The 26,621-nt window shown below is 28.9% G+C and overlaps 1 protein-coding gene across 2 annotated transcripts in view; it reads left to right on the plus strand.

Moving 5' to 3' along the window:
- The window catches only part of smid (nuclear valosin-containing protein-like smid), a 55,858-nt gene extending 30,350 nt beyond the window's left edge, over window positions 1–25,508 (plus strand). For both annotated transcript variants that reach the window (XM_076457991.1, XM_076457981.1), the window contains exons 9-20: window positions 410–554; window positions 3,821–3,958; window positions 7,350–7,546; window positions 9,219–9,298; window positions 11,104–11,226; window positions 13,332–13,436; window positions 18,414–18,476; window positions 19,086–19,208; window positions 20,364–20,570; window positions 23,338–23,414; window positions 24,789–24,963; window positions 25,178–25,508. In XM_076457991.1, coding sequence (XP_076314106.1) covers window positions 410–554; window positions 3,821–3,958; window positions 7,350–7,546; window positions 9,219–9,298; window positions 11,104–11,226; window positions 13,332–13,436; window positions 18,414–18,476; window positions 19,086–19,208; window positions 20,364–20,570; window positions 23,338–23,414; window positions 24,789–24,963; window positions 25,178–25,390 — 1,646 coding nt within the window. In that variant the 3' untranslated portion in view covers window positions 25,391–25,508. The remainder of the gene's footprint in view (window positions 1–409; window positions 555–3,820; window positions 3,959–7,349; window positions 7,547–9,218; window positions 9,299–11,103; window positions 11,227–13,331; window positions 13,437–18,413; window positions 18,477–19,085; window positions 19,209–20,363; window positions 20,571–23,337; window positions 23,415–24,788; window positions 24,964–25,177) is intronic.
- Window positions 25,509–26,621: the final 1,113 nt, after the last annotated feature.

A 26,621-nucleotide genomic window follows, 5' to 3' on the forward strand; every position in this document is an offset into this window, starting at 1 on the left:
AGTGTACTTATGTTGTTATGAAGTTGCTAGGTTGAAGTCACATATTAAAAAAAAGATTTTTGATATTGATTTTACTCTACTATGGTAAATATTTGTGCGTTATATTTAGTTTTGTAATATTTGGTAGGTTACTGAATTGTTTTTAGTGTTAATTTTAGTTTTTTGCACTTTATTCTTCAATTGTTCACAGTGTTATATGTATTTTGTTTCAATTTGTAATTTGTTTGTTTATGATATTACAAATGTTAAGATATTTTCATATTACTTGAAGTCAAAGAATCGTTAACAGTCTTGAAAACCACATGCCTGAGTTGTGGTAAACTGTTTTTTCTGATATTTGTACTTTTGCTACTAAAATGTTTGTAGTATTACAGTATAATCAGGATATATATTTATTTGTATACTAAAGAGCTTAACCAGAAAGATACCACAATACAAGTTTTGGTAATTGGTGCTACAAACCGTCCTGATTCCCTTGATCCTGCATTACGTCGTGCTGGGAGATTTGATCGAGAAATTTGTATGGGTATTCCTGATGAGGCTGCAAGAAGCAGGTAGTTAGGTCCTTTTTACAGTTTTCCTTATTTGAAGTTTCCTATATTGTATAATTGATACTTGAAATCATCGTTACTTGTTCAAACTCCATAATTACAGTTTCTTACATTGGTTTGATTTTTTTTTTCTGTTTCCTGAAAGTTAAGCCAAAATTAGCAATTATAAATTCTGTTACTCTTTTGGATAAGTAAATTTCTACTACAAAGTTATTGCAATACTAATAAAGCGAAGCAAATTAAAAACGACATACAAAATTTCATATTCACATTTTTTGCATAAGATAAAAACATTGTTTTGAATTAAACAGCTTTAAATTACTAGTAGTTATTTATTGGTTAAGAAAAATATACAGATATAAAAACAAGTAAGTTTTTGTTGGTTATCATAACCATCCTGCATCTAATGTTTTATTGCATTCCAAAAATTTACACGTTAACATTTTGACAAGATTCATCACAATACAGAAAATGGAGCACCTCTGTTGACTTTATGCTGAAAAATGTCTTTTATGGTAATTTATCTTAAAATAATAATATCCAGGAAAAGGTACCAGCTAGAAGGCTAATTCAGATTTATAGCTTTTTAATAACCATCAACATATTCTGAACTAATATGAATTTCTGGTTATAAATAGTAATTTATTTTGAGAGAATATCATAATACACAGTATCCAAGCTGAGAGAGCTTTAGTGTTATAATCAGTTTAGTAATAAGTTTAAAGATGCTTTAATATTTTGGATGCATGATTGTAAGATAGATTTAATTGAATAACTAAAAAAGTAGCTTTATTTGAATGTTAGATCATCAAGAAAATGTTGCTTTTTAGATGAAAAAACTGAATAACTTGTATATTAAAACAAAACGTTTATTAAATGAAATAGTCTCCATTCTTATCAATGATGCTTTTCTGTCTTACAATTTGGTTGTTAATGACCTGATTAAAGAAATCACTTAGCTTTGAAGCAAAAACACATCGATGTTCTCTTTAACACTTTCCACATTTTGTATATGTTTTTCCATTAAGATGGTATTGCAGGAAACAAAAAAGATGGTAATCTGATGGTGCCATATCTGGTGGGTGGGGGAGAGCTTCTTAACTCAACTCCATAATCTTTTGTTGCATTGAACATACCAAGTGTGAATGAGCATTGTTGTGGAGAAGAACACCCTTCCGATTGATGAGTGAAGCACATTTATGATGAAATTATTTAAATGTTTTAGTTGCTGACTGTAGATCTTGACATTGACAGTTTGCTGTGGATTGAGGAATTCAAAGTAAATTACTCCTTTGATGTCCCACCAAATGCAATGCATCACTTTCTGCAGATGTAGTCCACGTTTTGGGGTCGGAAATTGTTTTTGTCTCGGACTGAGCTGTTACTGAGACATAGAAAATCCATTTTTCATCACGGTGACAGTTTTGTTCAAAATGTTGTTCACACTCATTGTATGCCAGTAGAGTCAAAGCAACATTTGTGCATTGGAAATAGTGATCACCGGAGAGTTCATGAGGCACCCAAACACTGTCTTTTGATGTTTTCCCATATTTCTTAGATGTTTACATATCATTTCATGAGAGATACACATTTTCAAAACAAAATTTGCTGAACCATCATAGACACTTACAAATGTTCAAAACATTTCCATAAACTTCTTTGATATTCGTTGTGGCTACAGAGGCATTGTTTCCCTTGTATTCACACAGAACTACATACTGAATGTATGTCTTATCATGTGCCATCACTATAAGGGATAAGAGTGTACTAAACTTTAAGCACTACAGAAGCTACACTAACGTGATGTTTAAGCAGTTCATTTAACTATTATAAGTGATGTAAATTGTTTTGGAGCTAGTTGATGAAATTGTTCCAAAACATGACATTAATTTCTTGATGACCGAATATTAACTTTCTATAAACTATGAGTTTATGTTATTTAAGTCTTTACTTTTTTTCACATTCATTATCTTATTTATGAAAATACATACAAGTGTTCCCTGAAGAACTAAAGAAGTGGTAAAGAATATTAGTATATGTGTTTCTTGTTTCTTTTTTTGTAAAGAAGCTTCACCAGAACATAGAATACTATCGGAGTGCCTAAATCTATTATGTAAATCTTATTCAGCTGATCTTCACCCTCTCCAGCATTTAACCTTTATATACTAATTTCTCAAAGTACCTCCTTAACTAAGAGGATAATTGTATCCAATAGTAGTGACCTTCTTGGTTAATAAATGATTCTGAAATTTTAAAAGTACACTGAAAAGGAAACCATATTTAAATATGTAATAAAATACTTAACACTTGGTTAATTACTCAACAAAAATCCAACTCTTATTAACTTTTGAGATTAAAATATGTTTACTCATATTTCACAGTGCCCACCCACAATCTCACTTGTACATATAAAATAATATATTGTAATTTTCTTTAAGAATTGTAGATGAATTGTTCACTCAACTAATGCAAATATATTATATCCTCATGTGGTAGAAATTTTGAAGTGGGATCGTTTTTCTGGTAATTGTCATTATTCGTCCATTAAAGGGTTCTGAGTTTTAATTTAACAAATTTAATACATGTTATGATTGACTCAAACAAACTGTATTTAGTAGATTTTAATATTTAGTTAGAAATAATTTCATCCATCTCTCTTAGTCTCTCTCTCTTTTTTTATTCTTGAAAAGAAACTGTTTTCCAAGATGGTGCATTTCCCCCCAGTGTCACAGCTGTATGTCTGCAGATTTATAAAGCTAGAATTCAGGTTTTGATACCTGTCCTGGGCAGGATACAGATAGTCCATTGTGTAGATTTGTGCTTAACTTCAAAATAATAACATATGTATAGCTGTTCTCGTTCAGTGCTACACTCTATATGCAAAATGTTTTTCACATGCTTCAAGTCTTGAACTCCCACATACCCAATGATGGAGGTTGTTGCATGATGGTTAACATGTGAAACACAGTTGAATCACGTTGATCATGAGGTGTACATAAGAGTTGAGTGCTTGTGCTATGCTAAAATATTTTTGCATATAGCGGGAAACACTGAACGAAAAGAGTTACACATGAGAGGGGTAGGTACCTATCAGAAATCTATTTTCAGTATAGGAAAATAATGACTTTTGTTCACAAAATCTTAAACTGTATAGACAGTGCTCTAATTAGGAAATCTGCACTTTTTATATTTAATTTTTCTTTTATCCATACACATATTTTATGTATGAACTTTTTAATTTAGATGTCATGGTAACTTTTTACTTTCAGAATACTTAAAGTCTTATGCAGAAACTTGAAACTTCATTCTTCTGTTGATTTCAACTTGTTGGCTAAAATGACACCAGGATGTGTTGGAGCTGACTTGATGGCTTTGACACGAGAAGCAGCAATTTGTGCCATTAACAGGTAATTTAGTTACCTCTCCATCATTAACTATTCAATAAGAAACCTGTTCTGATATAGTATATATATGTAAGGAAAAACTTTTCGAAAAAAGAATTGGCAGGGATGGTACTTGTATCATCCCTGTATAGTGACACAAGTACACATTGTAGTGGAATGTAAACAGACAAAAATAGGATAGACTAAACTCAATTAAATATTCACACACACAAATAAATGCTATTGTAATAGTGAGGCAAATGTTTTCTTCCCTTATGTTTACTGGTTTCACAAGTTTATGTATTTGAATTTGTTGTTTGTTTTATTTTATTCTGTATAAATAAATTGCTGATTTGATTGTAAAAAGAATTGGAGACAATGTATATGCACAGTTATAATGTAATTTTAAATTGTAAGCTGACCATTATTGTATAGATACTTGTTTTAAAATATCTGTCTTAGATATGTGTTATTGAAAAAATTATTTTATATATCTGTACCATATGGATAATGAATTTAAATCAAAGCTTATTGATCCAATAGTTTTAACTCTTTAAACATGTAACTGTTTGCATCTCTTGCCATAATTATTTTCATGATGCCCTGATGGTTATCACCATACCTTAAAAAAATGTCTTGTCTGTTTAAAAAATGTAGATAATAGCATAGTTTGGATTAGATTTTAATGAAAGAGATGTAAATGTTATCAGATGTTATCACTTTCTCACAGATAAATCCAGATATTCGTCCAGACTCTGGCAATGCCCACTTGGGTTTAAAGAGTTATTAAAGACAATTATATTGGAAAAGAAGTAGCAGAGAAATTAATTTTGGGAAATTAGAATTATTAATAGGTTTAGTAAAATAGAAAATAATATGAGCTCATAGTGTTGCTATAATAGTAACAAAGAAGTAGTTTCATTGTTGTCATTGGTCAAAAGGTTAAAGAAACCAGGAAAAGCCAGGGAAATTTATACTTTGAATACCCAGCCCAGGAAAAGTCAATGAATTTAATATGATTCAATAATGTTTATAGGACACAGGTGACAAAAAAAATCATTTTCATCAGCACCAAAAAATCTCACACAGGTTAATTTTGGCATATATATAGCTTGTTAGTGTGTGCATTTTATGTATAAACATTGTTGTGTTTATGTGTGTATCAATCTGTTTCTTTACTGTTGCTTGTCAGGAATTATGAAGGTAACTGTTATACTAAAATATAACTTAAACAATATACAGATCTCTGCCTAAATCGAATATAAGCACTAAATAAGGCTTAGTTTTGACTTTCTGAAATTTAGTCATGAAAGATCATTTTACTGCAGACTGAGACTAGAAGTTCTTAACAAATTACTATTTAGAGATAGGCTGGTTCCATTAAATAACTTATTTTGATCTTACAAAGATAAGTGCATTATTGAAACAGTCCTTAGCTTAGTTGTTATAGAAGGAACTTGGTGTATTATGATATTGGTTTACTTGAAATATGTCAAAATGAAAACGAACTGTTTGAAGTAAAACATGGCAGTTGAAAAGCAGAACAAATATTCAGTTTTAGTGAGTTTTCAATTTGTAACTATGCTTACATTTATGAAATTAATAATGAAAATAACTATAATAATTATTTAAAAATAATTTATCAGTAATTTTTGTTTTGAAGAGTTACACAATGTTTTTCGTATATCAGTTATTCTCCTGTTGACCTTATTACTCAATGGTTACCTTGACATTGTATGTTTATGACTTTGAATAAAGGTCTGAAATTTTGGGAATGCCCAAAAATCTTTGGGAAGTGAACCAAAAAAGCATTTTTTACATCACTATACTGAAATTGTGTGAACTATATATGAAACCTTCTAAGTCTGTTGTGGAATCAAAATCAGTAAATCAGCATGTAACACACCATATTGTTTATGTGTATACTTTTATGACAGTATTTTCAAAAATGTTTCCAAAATAAATTTACCTGCAACAGCACTTACCATTAGTAAGTTCATATCTTAATAATAAGCAATGAATGAATGTTTTTGTAAACTGTATTTTTGGATAACAGTAACAGTGGATATTTGAGACATATTAGTGTATCACACAAATTAATCCATTGTTTAATTGAAATAAAATTTTCAGTATATTTAAATTCCTTGTTATAATTTAAAATCTTTTTACAGTTGTTTAAACACGTTATTATGAAAAATTATAAAAGTCGTCACAGTCATAATCATAAAAGCCATGTCTTATTTGGTTACCAGTGCATAACTGGGCTACACCCCAACACAACCTCAACATTCATATGTAGTTAAAAGACTCCCTCTGTTCACTACAAAAAAAGAAATGACAACTGAAGTTGATTGAAATGTTTAAGAAATCTTAATGTGTATTTTATGTGTTTTTATATATGTTATGGTTCTAATCACTAATCAAATACAGTTAATCAGATTACAAATAGATTGTAATTCTGTTTTAACAGCTAAAGTAAAAGAAGCAAGGCTAGGCTTAAACTAGTCAACCTAGGATTTGAACCCCAGGTATTATGGAACACCTGAACTTTTGTAACCGAGATAAATTTTTGAGCAACAGTTTCTCTAAAACATGTAATTTAAAGTCTAGAATTGTAATGACACAATTATTTTGAGAACATCTGAGAAAAAGAAAAAAAGTATGGATAATCAAGTATAAAATGGTGTCAAAATTGCTGTATAACTCTTTACAACTTCTTTATGAATCTAATCTGATAACTATTGTTGAGTGGTTGTTTTGTGCATAAGGTTTTATGTTTTATTAAAAAATAGAGGATAGATTTTCAATGTATTAGACAAAAAATGAAAATGTTTATGATCAAGTAATTATTTAACTCGAATATTTCTGTCACCTTGCAAAATCTGTAAATATGTAACTAATGAATAACAAGAGAAATAAGTCAGTCTGTATGAATAAATAACAAAATATCAATATGTATAAGGAATTTATAACCTGTGAAATTGAATCATGTATGATAAAATTTATTTTGGAAATAAAATATTTCAAATGTATGCTGATATTTTGTGAATGCTTGGCTTTTAATTAAGTCTCTCACACAGGAGATAAAGCTTTCTTATGAAATACTAGTTTACCAAAGTGGAATTGTACACTAATTAGTATCTTGATTACCAATTAAAATAATTGAATGAAGCATAGTTTTCCTGAAATTGAATGGAATTGTTTTGGTTTTGTTGTTTTTCCATTCTGAAACGGTGTGGGAGAATTTACCAAAAGAGTTTCTAAAAACCTTCATCAAGAATTACAATAGATTATAATTAATTGGTCTTAATTATGAGTGACAGGTAAACCTCTATTACCACTCTATATTAGATCATTATCTGGGTATCCTTGTGGGCTTTTTATGTTGATATTCAAACTTTTTGATTCTTTACAGAGTATTCAGTGCCTTACAAAAACCTGCTCAGTTGGGGATGAAAACTAAATCCAGTGTTCAGGAACTTGAGGCTATGTTGTCTGAAGAACATCTTTCTAATGAAAAAACCATGGTACAGACCATTTTGGATAAACAACTCAGCCCAAAGTTAGATATCTCTCCACCAAATTGTTTTTCCAGAAGAAAGCTTGAAGAAGGTATATGTATTTTATTTGTAATCACTTCCTTCTAAAGACGTTGATGGTATTACTGAAGAGTTTTATTCCATAACAAGCAAAAATGTAGCTGGCCAGCAACTGCATATACTCAGTTGCTTACTTGATAATGTTTACATACATCTGTATTCTAAAGGTGGCTGGTATGGGTATTAAAACTTTTACTAAAATAAAGTAGAGAACAATGTTTTAACCATCTTAGGTTAACAAAGAGAGTTTGCATCTAACCATTACTGGCCACATGTCTTAGAGACATGTCTTTTTACTTGTAAGTAAAGATGATAAGTTACATTATCTGTAACTTAATATTTATTATAGGGCATGTATATAATATCATACAAGTATGCTTGTATTAATCTGTATAGTAATTTATTATTTTATAAAAGTATGTTATAATGTTAGTATGGCTATATAAATGTTTCATAACTCACAAACATATCTGAATAGATAAGTCTCATAACTCAGAATATCCCTGTATAGATGATTGTCATAACTCAAAATATGCCTTCATAGGTGAGTGTCATAGCACACAAGTATGTTTGTATAGATGTATCTTAACTCAGAATATGCCTTCATAGGTGAGTGTCATAGCACACAAGTATGTTTGTATAGACGTATCTTAACTCAGAATATGCCCTTATAGATGAGTGTCATAAGACACAAGTATGTTTGTGTGTATGTATCTTATTCAGAATGTGCATGTATAGATGAGTGTCATGAATGTACATGCACATTTGTAAAGATGTGTCATAACTCGCAAGATGTCTGTCTAGATGTTTGTAATAACTCACAATATACCTGTTCAGATATTTGTAATAATTCACAAGATGCCTGTCTAGATGATTGTTATAACTCACAAGATGTTTGTATAGATGATTGTTATAACTCATAAGATGCCTGTCTGGATGATTGTTATAAATTGCAAGATGCCTGTATAGATGATTGTCATAACTCACTAGATGCTTGTCTAGATGATTGTTATAACTCATAGGATGTCTGTATAGATTATTGTCATAATTCACAAAATGCCTGTCTAGATGTTTGTAATAACTCACAAGATGTATGTCTAGATGATTGCCATAACTCACAAGCATATATTCTTGTACGTATATTTGTATCATAATTATGCTCTTGTACTTAAACAAGTATAAAGACTTGTGTTTTTCTCAAAAATCAAAAACAAATGTGGGAAAAATTAATGTTTATTTTTTAAAATAAATTACTAATGTTTCATATACATTGCTTTTTTTTATCTGATTTGCTGTAAAAGGTCATGCATTACCAGCATTTTGTAACCACAACTGAGAATGAATATTTGGTCTTTGAAATCACATTTAGTTTAAATATTTTAGTCTGTCAATCAGAAAACATTATGCATATATTTATATTTAATTTACAAAGTTAATATAATTAAACTAACTAAATATTTGCCCATAAAGGATTTGAGTTCTGAAATAAAGGATATTCAGCTCAGCTTTTAGACACTGAATGTAGACAGTTTCTTTATTATGTTGAATTCTTGTACTTAACTATAATAGTATATTAAGGATGTATTATACAGTTTAGAATGTTTTCCTAAGCATAAATACAAATTGTATCTTTAGTTATGATAGCTACTTTGTCTATAAATTAATCCTAACATTTTCTGTTTAAGCATTGAAATGGCTTCAAGATCAGCCTCCATTATCAACAGAGCAACTTCAGGAACTTTATATAGAGATGATTGATTTTCAGGTAATTTGTATTTTTATGTTAATTTAGTTAACTTTTTCATAAAACAGCCACAAATATTTCTAGGATATATTATTTTTTACTAGATAGAAAAATTATATTATTAAAAAAGTGTATTTTCATCTTAAGAAACTAGTACCACAATGATAATAAAGGTATATAGTGTCAACTAGGCAGTTTTCAAATATGTTTTTATAAGAAGAGCTACATATGATAATTGGATTTTCACAGTTAGAACCTTTATAATTGCCTTCAGCAAATATATGTTTGCTTGCATGTTAGATCCTAGCCTTATGGTAATAACCTGGGAAGTAATTTTTCTAAAACACAAATTAGTACTAATTGACAAGTAATTTGATAATATAAGAAATTAGTATTGCAGATTACAGGTAAGTGTGTAAAATTGTTTTGTCACTTGATACAAGAGCACATAAGGTTAAATATATATATATCTGTTGTAATCATAAAATATTCAAGCCATAAACCAAAATACATTAACATGAATTTTTTTAATTAAAAATAATGATTTTTTAAAATATGCTGCACATTTTAAAAAAATGGATACTAGGGTACAAGCTACAATGTGGGATAATAAAATGTATCCTAGGTTTTGGAGATGACATGAAATCTTTTAATTAAAAAATCATTTTTTAAAATATGCTGCACATTTTTTAAAAAAGGGATCCTAAGGTACAAGCTGCAATGTGGGATTGCAAAATGTATCCTAGGTTTTGGAGGTGACTGAAGAAGTTGGACCCACATTGTAGTGGGAGTACACCATCTATCAGTCTTAACCTTCAATTTATATATACATGTATAAATATAAACTAACATGTTTTTCATTAAAAGTGCCTTTTTTATGTTGGAAATGTTTCCACATTGTCAGCCAAGTCTAAGTAACTCTATGCCTGAGCTAAGTGTTAACAGCAATAGCAGAATGAGCCTGTATTTAATTTCAACATTAATCCAATTGTTCCTGTAAAACAAAACCATTAATGGCAATCTTTTTGCACTGTATCTAATTCTTATTTTTACTTAGCACTGAAAACTAAAGAAACTTACTGTTGTCATATATACTGATAACATTTTATATTGTATTATTATAACTGATTCTTTGTCAGTTGTTAGTATAAGATGAGATATATCTGAAATAGTTAGTTTCATTTAAAGTACTTTTATTATAAGATGTGATGCTCTAACCTCTATACTAGCTTGAGTCATATTTGTGAACCTGAAGATGACCGAAGAAGGTCGAAACGTTGTTCGCTCTTCTATGTAAAATATTTTCTCAACCCAAACGAGCCGTTTTTGCATATAAAATTGAGTCATATTTATCAATTATTTATGGTAAAAATATACGGAGGGTTTATATATGTATACACAAGACGCTTAGTTTTGAACTGGGTAAATTGTAGTAATGGAAAGTATAGAATGCCTATACAGTAAGTATTCTTTTTAATTTTCCCCCAAGCTTAAAAATCACTAAAATAATTATTTGTTATCCATGAACACAAAACAACAACAGCTTGGTATCCGTTGTTGTTTTTGTGTAAAGAAACATTGTTTTTGCTCTATTATAATTATATGAAAAAAAAAAAAAGAAGTTTACACTTTGATTTATTATGAGGTTTCATTTTGTTTAAATTATGTCTGATGAACATTTATTCGTAGTATAACTAACACCTACAAACAAAAGTCACAAAAAAGAGAAATATTTGTTTTTGCTAAATCTAAACTTCATTACATATATAAATTAACTTAACAAATCCAGAGTTTCATAGTAATAATTTATACACACTTATACTTAGGAAGCTGTAACAGTAGTTCAACCGTCGGCAAAGCGAGAAGGATTTGCTACTGTACCAGATGTTACGTGGGATGACATTGGAGCCCTTCAAGATGTGAGAGAGGAATTACAGTTGGCAATATTAGTAAGTTTAACAACAAAAACTTTTAAGGTTTTACCTTTAAATAAGACAGATGTTCACATATTTATTGAGTTAGTGGATGTAAAATGAACTCAAAACAAACTTTTATGGCATATTGAGCATTGCTATTCATTGTATACAACTTCATTATACTGTTTGTTTCTTCATTTAATTAATAAAGGGATTTTAGGCTGAAATTATACAAAGTAAATGTGTCTTAGCATCTCTTGAAGCTCTGACAATCAGCAAAAAGGTTGTTTCTATTCCCAAATACTAAAGTATGTCCACCCAAAAGATATAGAATGCAGCCCCCTCATTTTTTATTTTCTATGCAGATCTTTCACCAGGGTAAGGTTGGTGCTGCCTCTGTATAAAGGATGTCTAAAGTTATGTGATGTATTACAAACTGAAACCACAAAACAATAAGAGCTGTAGACTTGTGGCGTAGAGTGAGTGAAGGCACATGCATGCTGTTTTTCTGCCATAGTAGATATAAACACATTATATAGACATTCTGTGACCAGCAGAGATGAAATCTTCTATTTTATTGCAAATACTATATAAAAGAACATATGGAAAATATATGCCAGTGAAGAATTTAATCAAGAAGTGGTACCACAGTTTTAAGAACCAGGGAGTGTGTTGTACGAGAAGGGATCCATGATGGGTAATTTCCCTGGCTAACATCATCTCTATACATCACTCTCCTGGGGTTATAAAAAGGTTTTTGAGCTGTTTTCACTTACATAGGATAAACTTGTTTCACTACATTTCATTAGATCCATTTTAACAGGAAAGTTGCTGATATTGGTACCTTAACTTTATAATTACAAAATTATTTGTGAGACAAAAAGTGCATGCAAAAAAACAAAAAACTCTTGTCATGCCAATTCTAAAACTTGATGTATTTTATTAGTTTCATTCATTTTATAATTTAGTAGTAGTCTTTCCTTTGGTCATGCACTATCTTTTGTGGTTAAGGTAATAAGAAATTTAGTATTCTAATTTTGTTTTGTTTGTTTGTTTAGAATAGAAAATCTCAAAACTTGTACAGAATAACTCTTCACCAAAATGCCAAATCATTTTAACCTTTCTATGCTAGCTTTTTAAACCTCAATAAAATGAAGTAATATTAAAAGAAAGATTTAAATTTGTAAAATATCATAGAAAATATTTTAAATCTTAAACATATATCTGGATAATCATCTCTCATCTATAATTTTATGATTTGAAAAATCTTTTTATCAAGGGGTACATAACCTTTTATTGTGAGAAAATATTTATTTACCTTACATATTAAGATTCCTCTGGAAATGTTCAAATACATATATAAATATGGAAAATGTAGCTAGATTTCAAGAAAACTAGATTTGATTAGAGTTCATTATTATGTTTATCATATAGCCCCTTAATGGCTCCATGGTAAATATAGATATAGGACTAAAATTGTGGGATCAATACCCTGCAGTGGACATATTATGTATATAGTTCATTATTTAGCTTTGTGCTCAAACAAAAATGTTTATTATGTCAGATTTTTGTTTGTATATAGTCTGAAGTAATCAAAATATTGTAGTGTCTAAAATACAGTGCATATCTTTAGAAATCCAATGTTATTTATTTATAGTTTTTAAGGCTTATATGTAAAAATAATTAATGCAGACAATATTTATTTCTTGATTAAACAGTTTAAACTTTGATAAGTTTCAGAATGACGAAACTTTAAACTATAATATATTTAGCACTCTTTATGTAACAGTAAATTGTACAGTACTGTCTTGGGTCTTAGTCCAAAGGGACTTTCACAAGAAATAATAACTAGAAAACATTTAATTTTTAACTGTAAATGTATTTCATTATTCATAGTAAATACTTAAAAAGGTTTTTTAATAAAAAAGACATACTGAAGAATTGATTATTCAAGTAAACTTGAATAAAATATTAGAAGAAAACATTAATCAAGTAGAATTTCAACAAATATTTAATTTACTGAGATACATGATGACAACTAAAAATGTCAGGTTCTCTTATTAAAAGATATTCACTTGTATATTAATTAGAACGTTTTGTCTTTTTTTTTTACTAATGCAGTTTTATGCATATTTTAGGCTCCAATTAGACACAGAGAAAAATTTGAATCATTAGGACTAACAAACTCAACAGGAATACTGCTCTGTGGACCACCTGGATGTGGAAAGACATTACTGGCAAAGGTTTGCTTATAGTTTTAGTCTTGATTTTTGTGTAAGCTGTATTTAGAACAGGCTTAAATGTGTTGTACGTTCTCATGGATTAAATAGGTTTAGTAAATGCTATAGCAACATTATGATGGATTTATTTATTTTGAAGAAATAAAGCTATGAAGAGGGATTCATCTGAATATTTAAGCAGTTGGAGTAAGACTGTTTGACTTAAAAATCCCAAATTTATATACTTTGTTTTTTGGGTATACACTAACTTTATTAAAGGAATTAACACCAATACACAAACATTATTAAAGGGATTAACACATGTAGTTTATTAAAAGAAATTAACACTAACACACAAACTTCATTAAAATAAAATAACATTAATACAAACTTTGTTAAAAGGAAATAACACTAGCATACAAACTATTAAAACACCAACAAAACAACAGGAAACAACCACCAGAAAGAAGACAACTTTGACAACAGTTCTACCAACAACCAATAATCTATCTTTCCAGGTAGAACTGAAAACATTTATTTTTACTCAAACACCTCAAAACAGTGTCTTAGACAACCATTTCAAAGAATTTTCACACAAAACTATCAACATAGCTTCACAGAAAATAAAACAAAAAACAACCTCATACAAAAGATATTAATTCTATAAACCACTGAAAATAAGACAACAACATAAAAATTCTAAATGCAGATAAAGGCAATGCTATAGTTATAATGAACACAAATGCACTAAAAAAGTGAACATCTTATCAGATACAAGCAAATTTAAACTAATAAATGCATGAAAATCAATTAAACAAAATACTACTACAAGTGAAAAAAGCCAACATATCTCAGAAAACATTTATTCCTACCTACAAAAAACTGACACACACACACCACAACTATATGGCACACCCAAGCCTCATAAATTCTATTATCCACTACAACCAATAATGTCGACCAATGAATCATTAAACTACAACGTAAGTAAATACATAACGTGGGCATTTTCTAAATATGTAACATCAGCCGGCTTCTTTTCAAATACTCATTTAACTTTAAATATATTCTTAATGAATTAAATCATAAAGCCTTAATGGTCAGTTTTGATGTAATCTCCCTATCACAGAAGTCCCAACAACTGAAGCCTGCAAGATGGCTTTAGAACTTTATATCCAAGACCCCTACCCATTGATACATACATCCACAGCAACCAATTAGCAACCCTTATAGAATTCACTACCACCAAAACTAACTTTATTTTCAATAACTATAATTACCTTCAAATAAATGCTTAAGTATGGGGAATCCCATACCACCAGTTCTAGCCAACATTTTTATGACACAGATTGAATTTCAAGTGATCAGTTCAACCTTACACCCTGGTACAGATATGTTGTTGATACAATTGCTGGATTCACATCTACAGAACACACACTTAGTTTTTTTCATTCACGTTAACGAGATACACCCCAACATTAAGTTCACCTGTGAAAAAAAAAACTAACCCAACAGCATTTCTTAACCTCAAGATTGCTAGAACTAATACACAATTCAAAACAGAAATTCACAGAAAAATCACCCATACTGGATTATACATTCCCTGGGTCTCAGCACATGAAACAAAACAAACTCAAAATATTAAGAAATCAAATAAACACAGCCACAAAACTATGTTCACCCAATGAAAGCAACACGTCATCAACATCAACAAATTTCCTCAAAACAAACTATGGATAAAATAATCTGCACACACCGAGACCAACATCAGTAAATCCCAACATACAACAAACTACCAAATCCTTATACTGCTGCATATCATATGTTCCCGACATCAGCAAAAAAATAACCAACATTTGGAAAAATCTTGTAACAAAACACAACATTCCAGTAAACACCAAATTTATTCAAAAACCAGGTACAAAACTAAAGTCCATACTGCATAAAAACTACACTGACAAACACAACACCAACATAATTTATAAAATACAATGCAACACTGCTATGATTTCTATATTGGAGAAACAAGCAGAAAAATGGAAGCTAGATTCAAAGAACACAAAAAAACACCACACATTTTTGAACACTGCAAATCAAATAAACACAATATAACCATAGAAGATTACAAGATACTAAGTAGAGAAACAAGTATGAACAAATGCAAAATCAAAGAAGCCCTACTTATATAACAACTAAAACCAAAATTAAACTAATATAAAGGAACACCTTTATTGATATACTAATTAATAACCTAACATCTAACTATAATGCCTCCTACAATCCAGTACCTGTTTATACTCTTGTCCCTTAGACATGTGTCCAGCAACGGTCAGTTGCAAACTCTCTCTTTCTTAACCTAAAAATGAACTAGGAAGGTCAAAACGTTGTTCTCTCCTTATCAATAGTGTTAATACCCATACTAGCCATTCTGAGATACATTTTTAGTTCAAGTGGGTTTCTTGTCATGAATAAAAGTTACTTTAGTTTTAAAATATCTGTTTTTGTTTCATAGAATTATTAAGTTTCAAGTCTTTTACTTAATAGTAGTTTATTATTATTTTTAATAGTTATTTATATAATATTTTCTTTCTTTGTTCTAAGAATTTTATGCCATAATGTTTATGAAAAGGTTTTTTTAACGAGAACAATTAAGTAATTATCTGAAAAAAAAAGAAAACTTAAAAAATAGATTTATTTGTTTGTTGCCAGTGTGAAAAATATATAGTCAGATTTTCATAGCAAACTAACTTAACCCTTTCAGAGTGTGCTCAGTATAATATACATGGGTTCATCTACATATTTTCACATATTAAGTATTTGCATTTTAAGTTTTGATATAACATGTGTATCTTCACAACATTTGGTAGACTTTTAGTGAATATTACAAGTACTTTGTACACAAAAAATAAGATTTTTTGAATTAAATGTTTTACTTAATATTTCTTTGTGAAAATAGTCTATTTTGTTACTAGTCTGAGTACAAAGTGATTTCATTTTATGATTAAAAGCTATTCTTCGTCCCAAAGACATTTGATATTACTTGCTTAATCTTTAAAACCTCCTAAACAAATTTCAAATGTTTGTTTTCTGTAATATTGTATATTTTGTTATTTTCTGTATTACAACTATATGGGGTCTGTCACTTGATCAATCTTGTAACTATCATGAAAAAAATTAGTAAGTAAATATAAATTATGCTTTCTTGTGCTAAAATGATTACATATCATAACAATAAAATTCAAATGTTCAGTCTAAGTAGCTTAAGTCTCATAATGCTATATATTTATATATGTTTTATTATTTTGACCTTCCAGTCATGCCTAACATTACCAAACTTGCATTGACTTGATGCATGTGCACTCATGTTATGTATCCAGTAAAATAAAACTGATCTTCAGTCTTCCCTATCTTGACTGTGTTTTAAAGGACTAGCATTTTGTAATATATAGTCACATTTCAATTGTCATATGTTATATATGTATATAGATTATTACTATTTAGAAATAAATTGTTAAACTTAGATTTCTTAAAATGTTAGAACAATAAATCAAGTAGTCAAGCAAATGTACATCTCTTCTAGCTACAACCTTTGAACTCAGTTGCTACTGGCCATAAGTTGCATAGCCTTTTAAAATTTTGCACATGGAGGTTGTTAAACAAAATTATTTTTAGATTTTTATATATACATTTCAATAACCAGAAAATCATAAATAACTACACTGCTACCATAGAACTCCAAATGTATTTAGATTTTTAAAATATGAAACCTTAAGCAGACTAAAGACACAACCTACCTTCTTTAAAACTTAATTTGAAAGAATATGGTAGTCTTTTCACAGATTAAAATGTCTGAGAAAACCACAAGGGGGAAATTCTAAGCTGTTGATTGGTTATTCACATGTCATATACTGAAATGTATATAAGGGTCCATTTTCAAAAATGGAAAAGCGTGAATGGGACAGGGCCACTATGTTTGGTTTAGCACATAAGCCATATCTCAGCCAAATGAAAAGATACGAGGTTCTTTTTTTATATTCTAGCTTGATAATATTACTAATTTGTATGAAACTATAGACTTAGTATTTTGATATCACAAGCATTTAATTTCAAACAGTGCTGCATTTAACATACCACGACTCACTAAAAACTGTATTTAGGTGTGTTCTTTTAATATTTACCTTTAAATTAAGAAATTAACTTATACATACTATTTCAATTTTAATCTATAGTTTGATTTCAAACTTACTGACATAAATTCATAAAATATTAGTTCAGTAAAATTTTGAATGCAAGTCAACAACTGAAATGACCCATTGTGAAAGGGTTAATACTCTCCTATTATTTAGAATTACAGGAACACTTTTCTTATTATTTATCATAAAATATATCCTCAGTCAGAGAACATATAGTTGTAAAGTTTTTTTTTAATTAACAGACTAAAGATGTAATTTATTTGTGATTATTTGCTATTAATGTATGTAATATGTCTGTTTTAAGTATATTTCAAGTAGTGTTAACCCTCTTGTTGTGGCTGCTTTACATGGAGGTGGACCATGCTCCATACAACAAATAAGCAGTCAATGGGTTAACAAAGAGAAAATGACATTGTTTGCTATGACTCCTGTAACAAAGATGACATTACAGGTTTAATAGGAACTGCCTGTAAAAATATACTAACAGAGTCATAAGTTATAATAAATCATAATTTTCATTTTGCAAAATTGTTTAGAATTTATCTGGGTGTATAATTATGAATTTCTACAGTTTATTAATAATATAAACAATTGTGATTTTAGCATGCTTTTGTTGTATATTCTCTCAAGTTTTATTTCACTGTAAAATTTATTATAACATATGTTTATTTTATAACAGGTATTTTCACTTGATCATACCTTACAAGGTAACAAAATAACAACAATTAACTAACAAATGGTTAATTGAAGAAAGTATGTATTCTGTTGAGTAGGATTTGGAATTGATATTTATTTTGTATGCACATAGGCTATTGCAAACGAATCAGGGATAAATTTCATCTCAGTGAAAGGACCTGAACTACTTAACATGGTATGTGTTTATTTAAAAGAACAGGTAAGACATTAGTTTACATAGCTGGAATTTAATAAAATATGTTCGTAAAAACAAAATATTTGTATGTAAAATGCATATTTGAAACGTTAATGATCAAGTAATACAAAATTATTATTCAGAATATGATTTTAATTTTATAAAAGTTTTATTAATGACAGTTAAATGAATAAAAAATTTCTGTTGAAATTTCTTCTTTTATAACATTTTTGGTTTGTTTGTTGTTAAGCACAAAGTTATGCACTGAGCTGTCTTTGCACATCAAGAATATTTTATGGCTTTGTTCTGAAATTAGGTCAATTGAATAATGGGATAGTATTTTATTCTGATTTACAGAAATATGAGTTTTGTTTTGAAGGAAACAATTTGAATTTGAATAAAGAGTAATCATTAGTGAAGAACAATGGACAGTGATCTACGTTACTAGTATTAGTTTTTATTTATAGTAATTATTTTGTTCTCTTTCTTTATTATCAAATTAAAGAAAAGGTTAAATATTAAGTGTGTTCAGATGTATTTGTTTAAAAAATATTTAAAATTTGCACAAAATGAGCAGCTTGACTGACTCTATGCTTTGTTAATATTCAGTATGTAGGGGAAAGTGAACGAGCAGTTCGACAGTGTTTTCAGCGAGCTCGAAATTCTGTTCCTTGTGTGATATTTTTTGATGAACTCGATGCATTGTGTCCAAGGCGTACAGACTCAGCAGAGGTATTGTATTAATAAATGTGTGCTGTTCTGTCATCTAAGCTGCCTATGTGTTTTATGTTTGTGAGATTCTGTATCCTGACATTGTTTCTTGCACTGGTTGAACCAATCCTAAAACAACTGATTAACAGAGTAATACTGTAGTTGAGAATTTCCCTCTCTCAATTATGAAACATCTCTAACCAACAGCATAGTTGCTCTAAAAAGTTATTCATTTGACATTAATTACATTGAAATATTATTCTTTAACTAGAGAACAATTTTACCCTACTGTATGTCAGTTACACTCAGTTAACCTTTCATTACTCTAACACTTTGTTAACTATCATCTGATTTATCCAACTTGATACTTGTAGCCATTTGGTGTGACAATCAGAATACTTACATGATCTTAAACTTCCTGCCTTAGTACAGCACTTGCATACATCACTGATCAAAAGTGCAGTTAGTAGATTTTGATGTTGGAAAAGTACTAAAAATAGTCAAATTTTAAATTTCATTTTTAGTGAATGATTGACAAATTTTGAGAACACACCTAGAAGTTAATTACTCACTGACAGGGCTAGATTGGAAGGTTTCATCCTAAAGCAGAACATTTCATTTGTCATGGCCAGTTGCATTTACTGTTAATCTCAAGATTCTCAAAGAAAAAATGTTCCACTATCAGGCACATACTTAAACTGTCTTTATGACTGAGAGGATCCTATCTCAGATGGTTTAATAGAATGATATTTTCTATTCATATCCAACTGTAATCATTATTACAGAGAAAAGATAAATCAAACTTTGTGACACTTTAGGTGCTTTTACAGAGTCCAAATCCCTTGATGTTATAACCAGTCGACATTTACTACAACATTCCAGGCTGTACTTTTTCCACTTTTTTATTGACAATTCACAAGAAAAGTTTTAAAATAAGTTTTATGCTTATTTCATGGTAGTTTTAAAGTAAAGCAATTGTTATTATTGGTATCAAACATGAAAGTAGATATTTTGGCTTTTGAGCTCCAAAAATGAATAAAGTAAAAAAAATAATAATTTCCTAAAATTTAATGAATAGCCAATTAACTTTCTTAGTATTTTGGAATAAAAGTAATGAAAGTAATTACATATAAAGTCAATCATTTAATTTTTTAATGTGATTTGTATATCTTTCAGAGTGGATCTAGTGCTCGGGTAGTAAACCAGCTGTTAACAGAGATGGATGGGCTGGAGGCCAGAAAACAAGTTTTTGTTATGGGAGCAACTAATAGGCCAGATATTATTGATCGTGCAATGCTACGTCCTGGACGTTTGGATAAGTTATTATTTGTGGGACTGCCAACACCTGAAGATCGTGTGGACATTTTAAGGACTATAACAAAGGTGTACCCATATTTTTCAATAACAATATACAGTTTTATGTTAGAGACAAACTGTGTTTGCTTCCTGCTGATACTTTGAATATTGGAGTTTTCAAAACCCTGAAAAAATAGAGTTTAGTAAAGGACTTAAACAGATTTTCATTGTTTGAACTTCATTTTACTAATGTGTGTGTGTAAAAGCAGTGAACTACAAAATGGTTAAAAATATTATATTATTGATCTCTTCCTTTTTTCACAGCAACCCATTTTCAGATGATATTTTTTCATACCTCAGATGCATTTTTGCTTGCATTCAAAATGTCTATTAACTGTCTCAAATATATATTAAACTTTACTTCAAACATACCCTTCCATTTGCATTCAAAATTAATGATTAAATGTATTTATATAAATATTCAAATAATATATTTGCAATCTTTTATTCTATATTCACATAAAAGAGGAATTCATTGTTCTGTCTTTTTTAACTTTAGTTTGTACTACTAATTTTTTTTTATTGTGTTGTCGTATCTTCTGGAAATCTCCTGGATTTCAACTTCAATATTCAACTCCTGTCTAGGTTCAAAATTTCTGCTGAATTCTCCTGGATTTGAGCTTAAATTTAATAGAGAAGAAAAAATATTAACATTAATAAAACACACGTAATTTCAACTAATTTGTTTCTCAAATGTAGTTAATTGTTTACTCTACTGTTAGAAAGCTTAAATATTCAGGCTGCATGTTTTGTATACTTTGTATGAATGAAAACAATGACAGTTTAAAAAAGTTTGTAATATTGTGTAATAGTTTTTGTGTAGATGCCAGTATATCTCTATAGTCATGTCATGCTGCACTATGTCAGCAGGTGGTAGAGTAAGGGGTTGTCATTGATCGTCTCTCCATTTGTGGCTGTCAGAAATATGGCATCTGTATTTTTGGAATAAATTTGGAATGGAAAGTTAAATTTAAAAATTATCATGTGGGACTTATAAATGAATTAAAATTAAACACTTATTAGGTAATTGAAGAATAGTGTAAAATGAAATCTTTGTAATTAGTAATAACAATTTTTGTAGTTAAGATCTTTCAACATTATTCCAAATGATTGAAAAAAAAATTTTATTAAACAATTTCTGAAAGATACTTGTACTGCTGTTTTTGAAAACAATGGTTTTGTATAACTGAGAGCATTATAATGAAATATTTGTTTATATTCCTGTAATGCAGTTTGATTGATATGTTTAGTGTTTAATTTTTTTACTTATTTGTGTTACAGAACCACCGAGCAAAGCCATTTGCTTTTTTACCTTGTACATAGGTTATGCAGTTTAAATTAACTAAGAGAAATTATGGCTTTACATTTATGAAATTTATCATCAACTAATGTATAAAACTTTAGCTTTGTACAGTAATACTTTGATTTTAAGGTTTTATACTTTTGAATGTCCACTTGACCATTTACAGTAGATCATCTGTTTTGGTTAGTTTATCAGATTCACTGTAAAACTGTGCTGTTTTTTCCAAGTAATATAATCTTAGACCAGACCACCAAACCAGGCATAAATATTTCCTGCAAACTCTAATATCATATGCATGCAACTTTAGGCTTAAATAAAACTATAGCTTATACTAAGCTTTTCTACACACTGTAAGTGAAAAATTATATACAAACAACTAATGAGAGTATAAAAAGTCTATTCTTTACCCTCAAAAAACAAAAAAATACATACACACACATACATACATTATATGTTGTCATGCTCGAGATTGGTGCATTACATCACAAGTGTAAAATTATACCAGTTAATTAGAAAACCATAGAAAATAAACTTGTATTGTTTTACCAGACATTTAAAACAAAGAAATACTTCAGGGATGAAATTTACTTAATAAATAAGTTTTATTTGTTTCATTTTATACAGAAAATGTAATAAATAAAATTTTCAAGTTGATTGGATTTATAAATGAATATAAAACATGCTTAAAATTTATTACTTATATTAAGTGAAATTTTCTGATTAACATAAAAAGATTTTGATATGGAATAAATGTCACACCCGTTGTATGAAAGTGATGATAAATAAAGTGAAATTTCATGTTTTCTTATCAAAACAAGATGAAGTTTAGTTTTAAAAAATAAAACCTTCATAAACAGTTTTAGAAAAATGTAGAAAAGCTTTTTTTTAAATAAAAGATATTACAATGAAATATTTTTAAATTTTCAAAGCTATGAATTAATAAAAGTATTACATGAAAAAAATATTTTATTTTCTTAAGGAATATTATCTGTAGAAAGTTTTTCTGAAGTTTCAAACTATTTTTTCTTGTAGTTTTTGTTGTAGTTCAATGAAACAATCTGATGGTTATGTATCCATTAGACACATCTAGGCATTTAAGAATTAAATAACTTTGAGATCATTCAATGGAAAAGTTCCAGTTGCATGTTTTTTTTTACACTTATGGTTATTTTGTTACAAATGTATATCTTGATGGTCCCTGTTACAAACAGGATTGAAATGAACTTATAATTACAGGTGTAACAGCAAATTATTATTAACATTAACACTGCTATTTTATGTGAAAACACAAAGCAGGTACAAATATATTATACGTAATATTACTTAGGCATAAAGTAAGCATGTGTAATGATGAACATGCAGATGCATTTATGTCAGTAGCACAGAAACTAATTCATCTTTGTTTACATCTATGAATGTGTAATTATACTTTTATAGTTACATGTAGAGTTTTATTCATATGATTATAGAGTTTATTTCTACATGTTACAGAATGGTAGAAAACCTTGCCTTTCTAGCGATGTTGATTTGAAAGCTATTGGAAATGATTCTCGGTGTGAAGGATTCACGTAAGCTCTTTTTTTTTTACCCTAAACATAAATGAAAATATTTTAGTCATGAAATATACGTATCAAGTCATTTTTCAGGATAAATTTGCAAAGTTCACTGTTGGGTATGTTAATAACATGGGCCTGTGAGTTTAAACTTCATAAAAGGTGTTTTGTTTTATAATGATTTTCCATAATTTAGTTACACATATTTTGAAAATAATATTCCTTTTTTCTATCACATAAGGATTTTGTATAATTCAGGAAGAAAAAAAAAACTTAGATCAAATTATTATTTTGTTTTCCACAAATATAACACAGTATGTTTGGATTATTCACATAACTTCTTGTTCCATAGTGACAAATAAGTAATATTTAAAACAAAAAAATAATGTCAAAATGCATACACAAACAGATACTATCTAGAAATTACACATCATGTGGCCTGTTAACTGGTTATATACTAGTGGTGTGTTTCTCATGAGTTCTAGAGTGATCAAAAATACTTTCACATCACAATTGATCTAGAGAAATTTATAGCCAGTGTTTGTTCACATATTAAGCATAATAGAATGTGACACAATATCAATGAAAATAATTCAGTTAGGCAAAAGTATGTGATCTTTTGTGACAAATCTGTATGTGATGGAGAAAAATGGATATTATTTTTTGATTCACAATGTACAATTTACTGTACAACATGTAAAACTTTTAATACAACAAAACCATTGCAGATCTGTGTAATTAGCAGTATTCACAGTTGTTATGTTTGTTCATGTATAATTTGATTGTTATTAATTTCTTCAATATTGAGTGTGCAATTTAATTTTACCTGTCTGTGGTAAAATTCATTGATGACCAGTCCATTTGTTAGAATCTTAATTTAGAAAATGATACAGTTTAGCTATCATATATTCACATTCAATATTTTCTGTTTTTAATGAGAAAGTATTTGTGCATTTGTATCTTAGAACAGCAGGTATGGGTATTAACACTTTTATTGATAAGGAGGGAACAACGTTTCGGCCTTCATAAGTCATCTTCAGGTTAAACATAATAGAATGTGACCTAGGAAAGCCAAAACGTTATTCTCTCCTTATCAATAAAAGTGTTAATACCAATACCAGCCATTCTGAGATATATTTATATTTCAAGTGGATTTCTTGTCATCAAGTATTTGTGCATTTATAAAAATGAATGCAGATAGCCCATTGTACAGTTGTGCACTGAAGCAAAAACTAATTTATGAAGTGTTTGGTTATAAAATATACTAATTATTTTTCTGAGATTCTTTTTGGTTAATCACTAACAATTGTAATAAATCTTTTGCAGAATATTTTTATTCTGTTTGTAAATAATTAAGATAAGAATAAAGCCTTTATATAATTTATACAGAGGTGCAGATCTAGCAGCTTTAGTAAGGGAAGCATCAGTAGCTGCTTTAAAAGAATCATTGTCAAGTTTCTCATTAAAGAATGAAGAAGCCGAGAAGGGCCAAGAAGAAATAAAGGTTTTTAACAAACATTTTCAAACTGGGTTTCTGAAAGTAAAAGCTTCAGTGTCTTTGAAGGTGAGCCACATGAGATACATTGTTATTGTTACTGTTCCACTAAATAAGTTCTGTTCCTGAGAAGAAAAAATAAAATTTGGTGTTATAAGGTCTACATCAATTAAAGAGAATCTCATTAGTTTTCTTCTTAACAGTATATTATAATTAATTAATATTACTGTAGTTCTACATTTTGAGAAAAAAAAGTAATTTGTTAAAACATTTCTGTGATTAGGATCAGAGAGTATATGATAAGATCAGACAAACAACTTTAATGAAAGTAACTTCACAAGATGTTTCCCAAGGAGAGAAATCAGCCTCAATTAGTCAGCCACCAACAGAAAACTTGAAAACAGCTAAAGTCGACAATGTGCCAAGTTTAGAAGGTTCATTTTCTCTTAAGAGTGATGAAGAAAAGACACCTACACCATCTTTATTAGTTAATTAATATGCTGTAGTTATGCTTCTGATGTAAAGCAAATAATAAAGATTATTATTATTTTTACAAAGTTCTAATTCCTTGTTGAGAATTTTTTTGTGTATTATTAAATCATTTTGATTCCTAATGTTTTTGTTTGTGTTTTATTTCAAGTCGCATATTTTTCACATACACAAACATTTAATAAGACCACGCTGGTTGCCTCACAAGTTCTTTTGTTATTCTTTTTTTATTATTGTTAATTGTGAAGTTCGTATGAACATCTCGGTCAATATGGATATAATTGTGAAGTTCATATGAACATCTCGGTCAATATAGATAAAATTGAGCCAAGAATACTCTATCTTTCTTGTGATGAGTATTTTTTCTCCATCATCCTTATAGGGTTTTACAAACATTTAAAATGAATGATAATTGTGAGTGTATATTATTTTTTTACCTTGTTCTTACAGATTATGATTCTTTTCGAAGCTCAATGAGGATATCACTCTTTTCATGAATTTGTTTTGTTAACATCTATTTACTGATAAGTTTTACCATATTTAAAACTATTTCTTATAGTTTATCATATCTGTCAATAAATGAATACACATGAAGAACTTATTCTCTTTACGTTTAATGTTTTCTCTAACACGTTTGTTAATTTATTTAATCAAAAACTGAACGTAGTAGGCATAACAGAGGTTGCTATTAAATGTTTAGAATTCTAGAAACAATTGCTTTTGTCATGCAATAGCGTGTATCTTATTACATTGATTAGCCTTCTAGAAGTAACTCATGGGACATTCATTATAACGTATAGACTAATTTTATGTCTTTCAATATTAAATTACTCATAGTGAAAAACAGACAAAAAATAGGTGACGATTTCCCAAGAAAATTATATATGGGAGTTCAACAGTAATTATATTTATTAATTGCAATAATTATGGTATTTTCTGCTTATTATAGAAAGTGAAATGCGATCAATTCTTATTTTCACATTTTCTAATGGGTCATGTTAGTGTATTATGTAGTTTTTTCTTGTTTTTTGTCAGACATTTGGTGTTGCTTTTCTCAGTGTCTGATTTTCTGATGGCACGTTGTTAATGGGGAATGTTCACATTGATTTGACTTGTGATCGAGAAAGGTTATTGGATGGTTATAAATTTATATAATGGTCATTCATATGAGGCTAAAAATATTGACGAGATGGCATTATTACATACACATATTTGGATTTTAGAGCCAACAAGAACAA

Source organism: Tachypleus tridentatus, chromosome 1 (genome assembly GCF_004210375.1).
Source record: "Tachypleus tridentatus isolate NWPU-2018 chromosome 1, ASM421037v1, whole genome shotgun sequence".
Classification (NCBI taxonomy): Eukaryota; Metazoa; Arthropoda; class Merostomata; order Xiphosura; family Limulidae; genus Tachypleus; species Tachypleus tridentatus.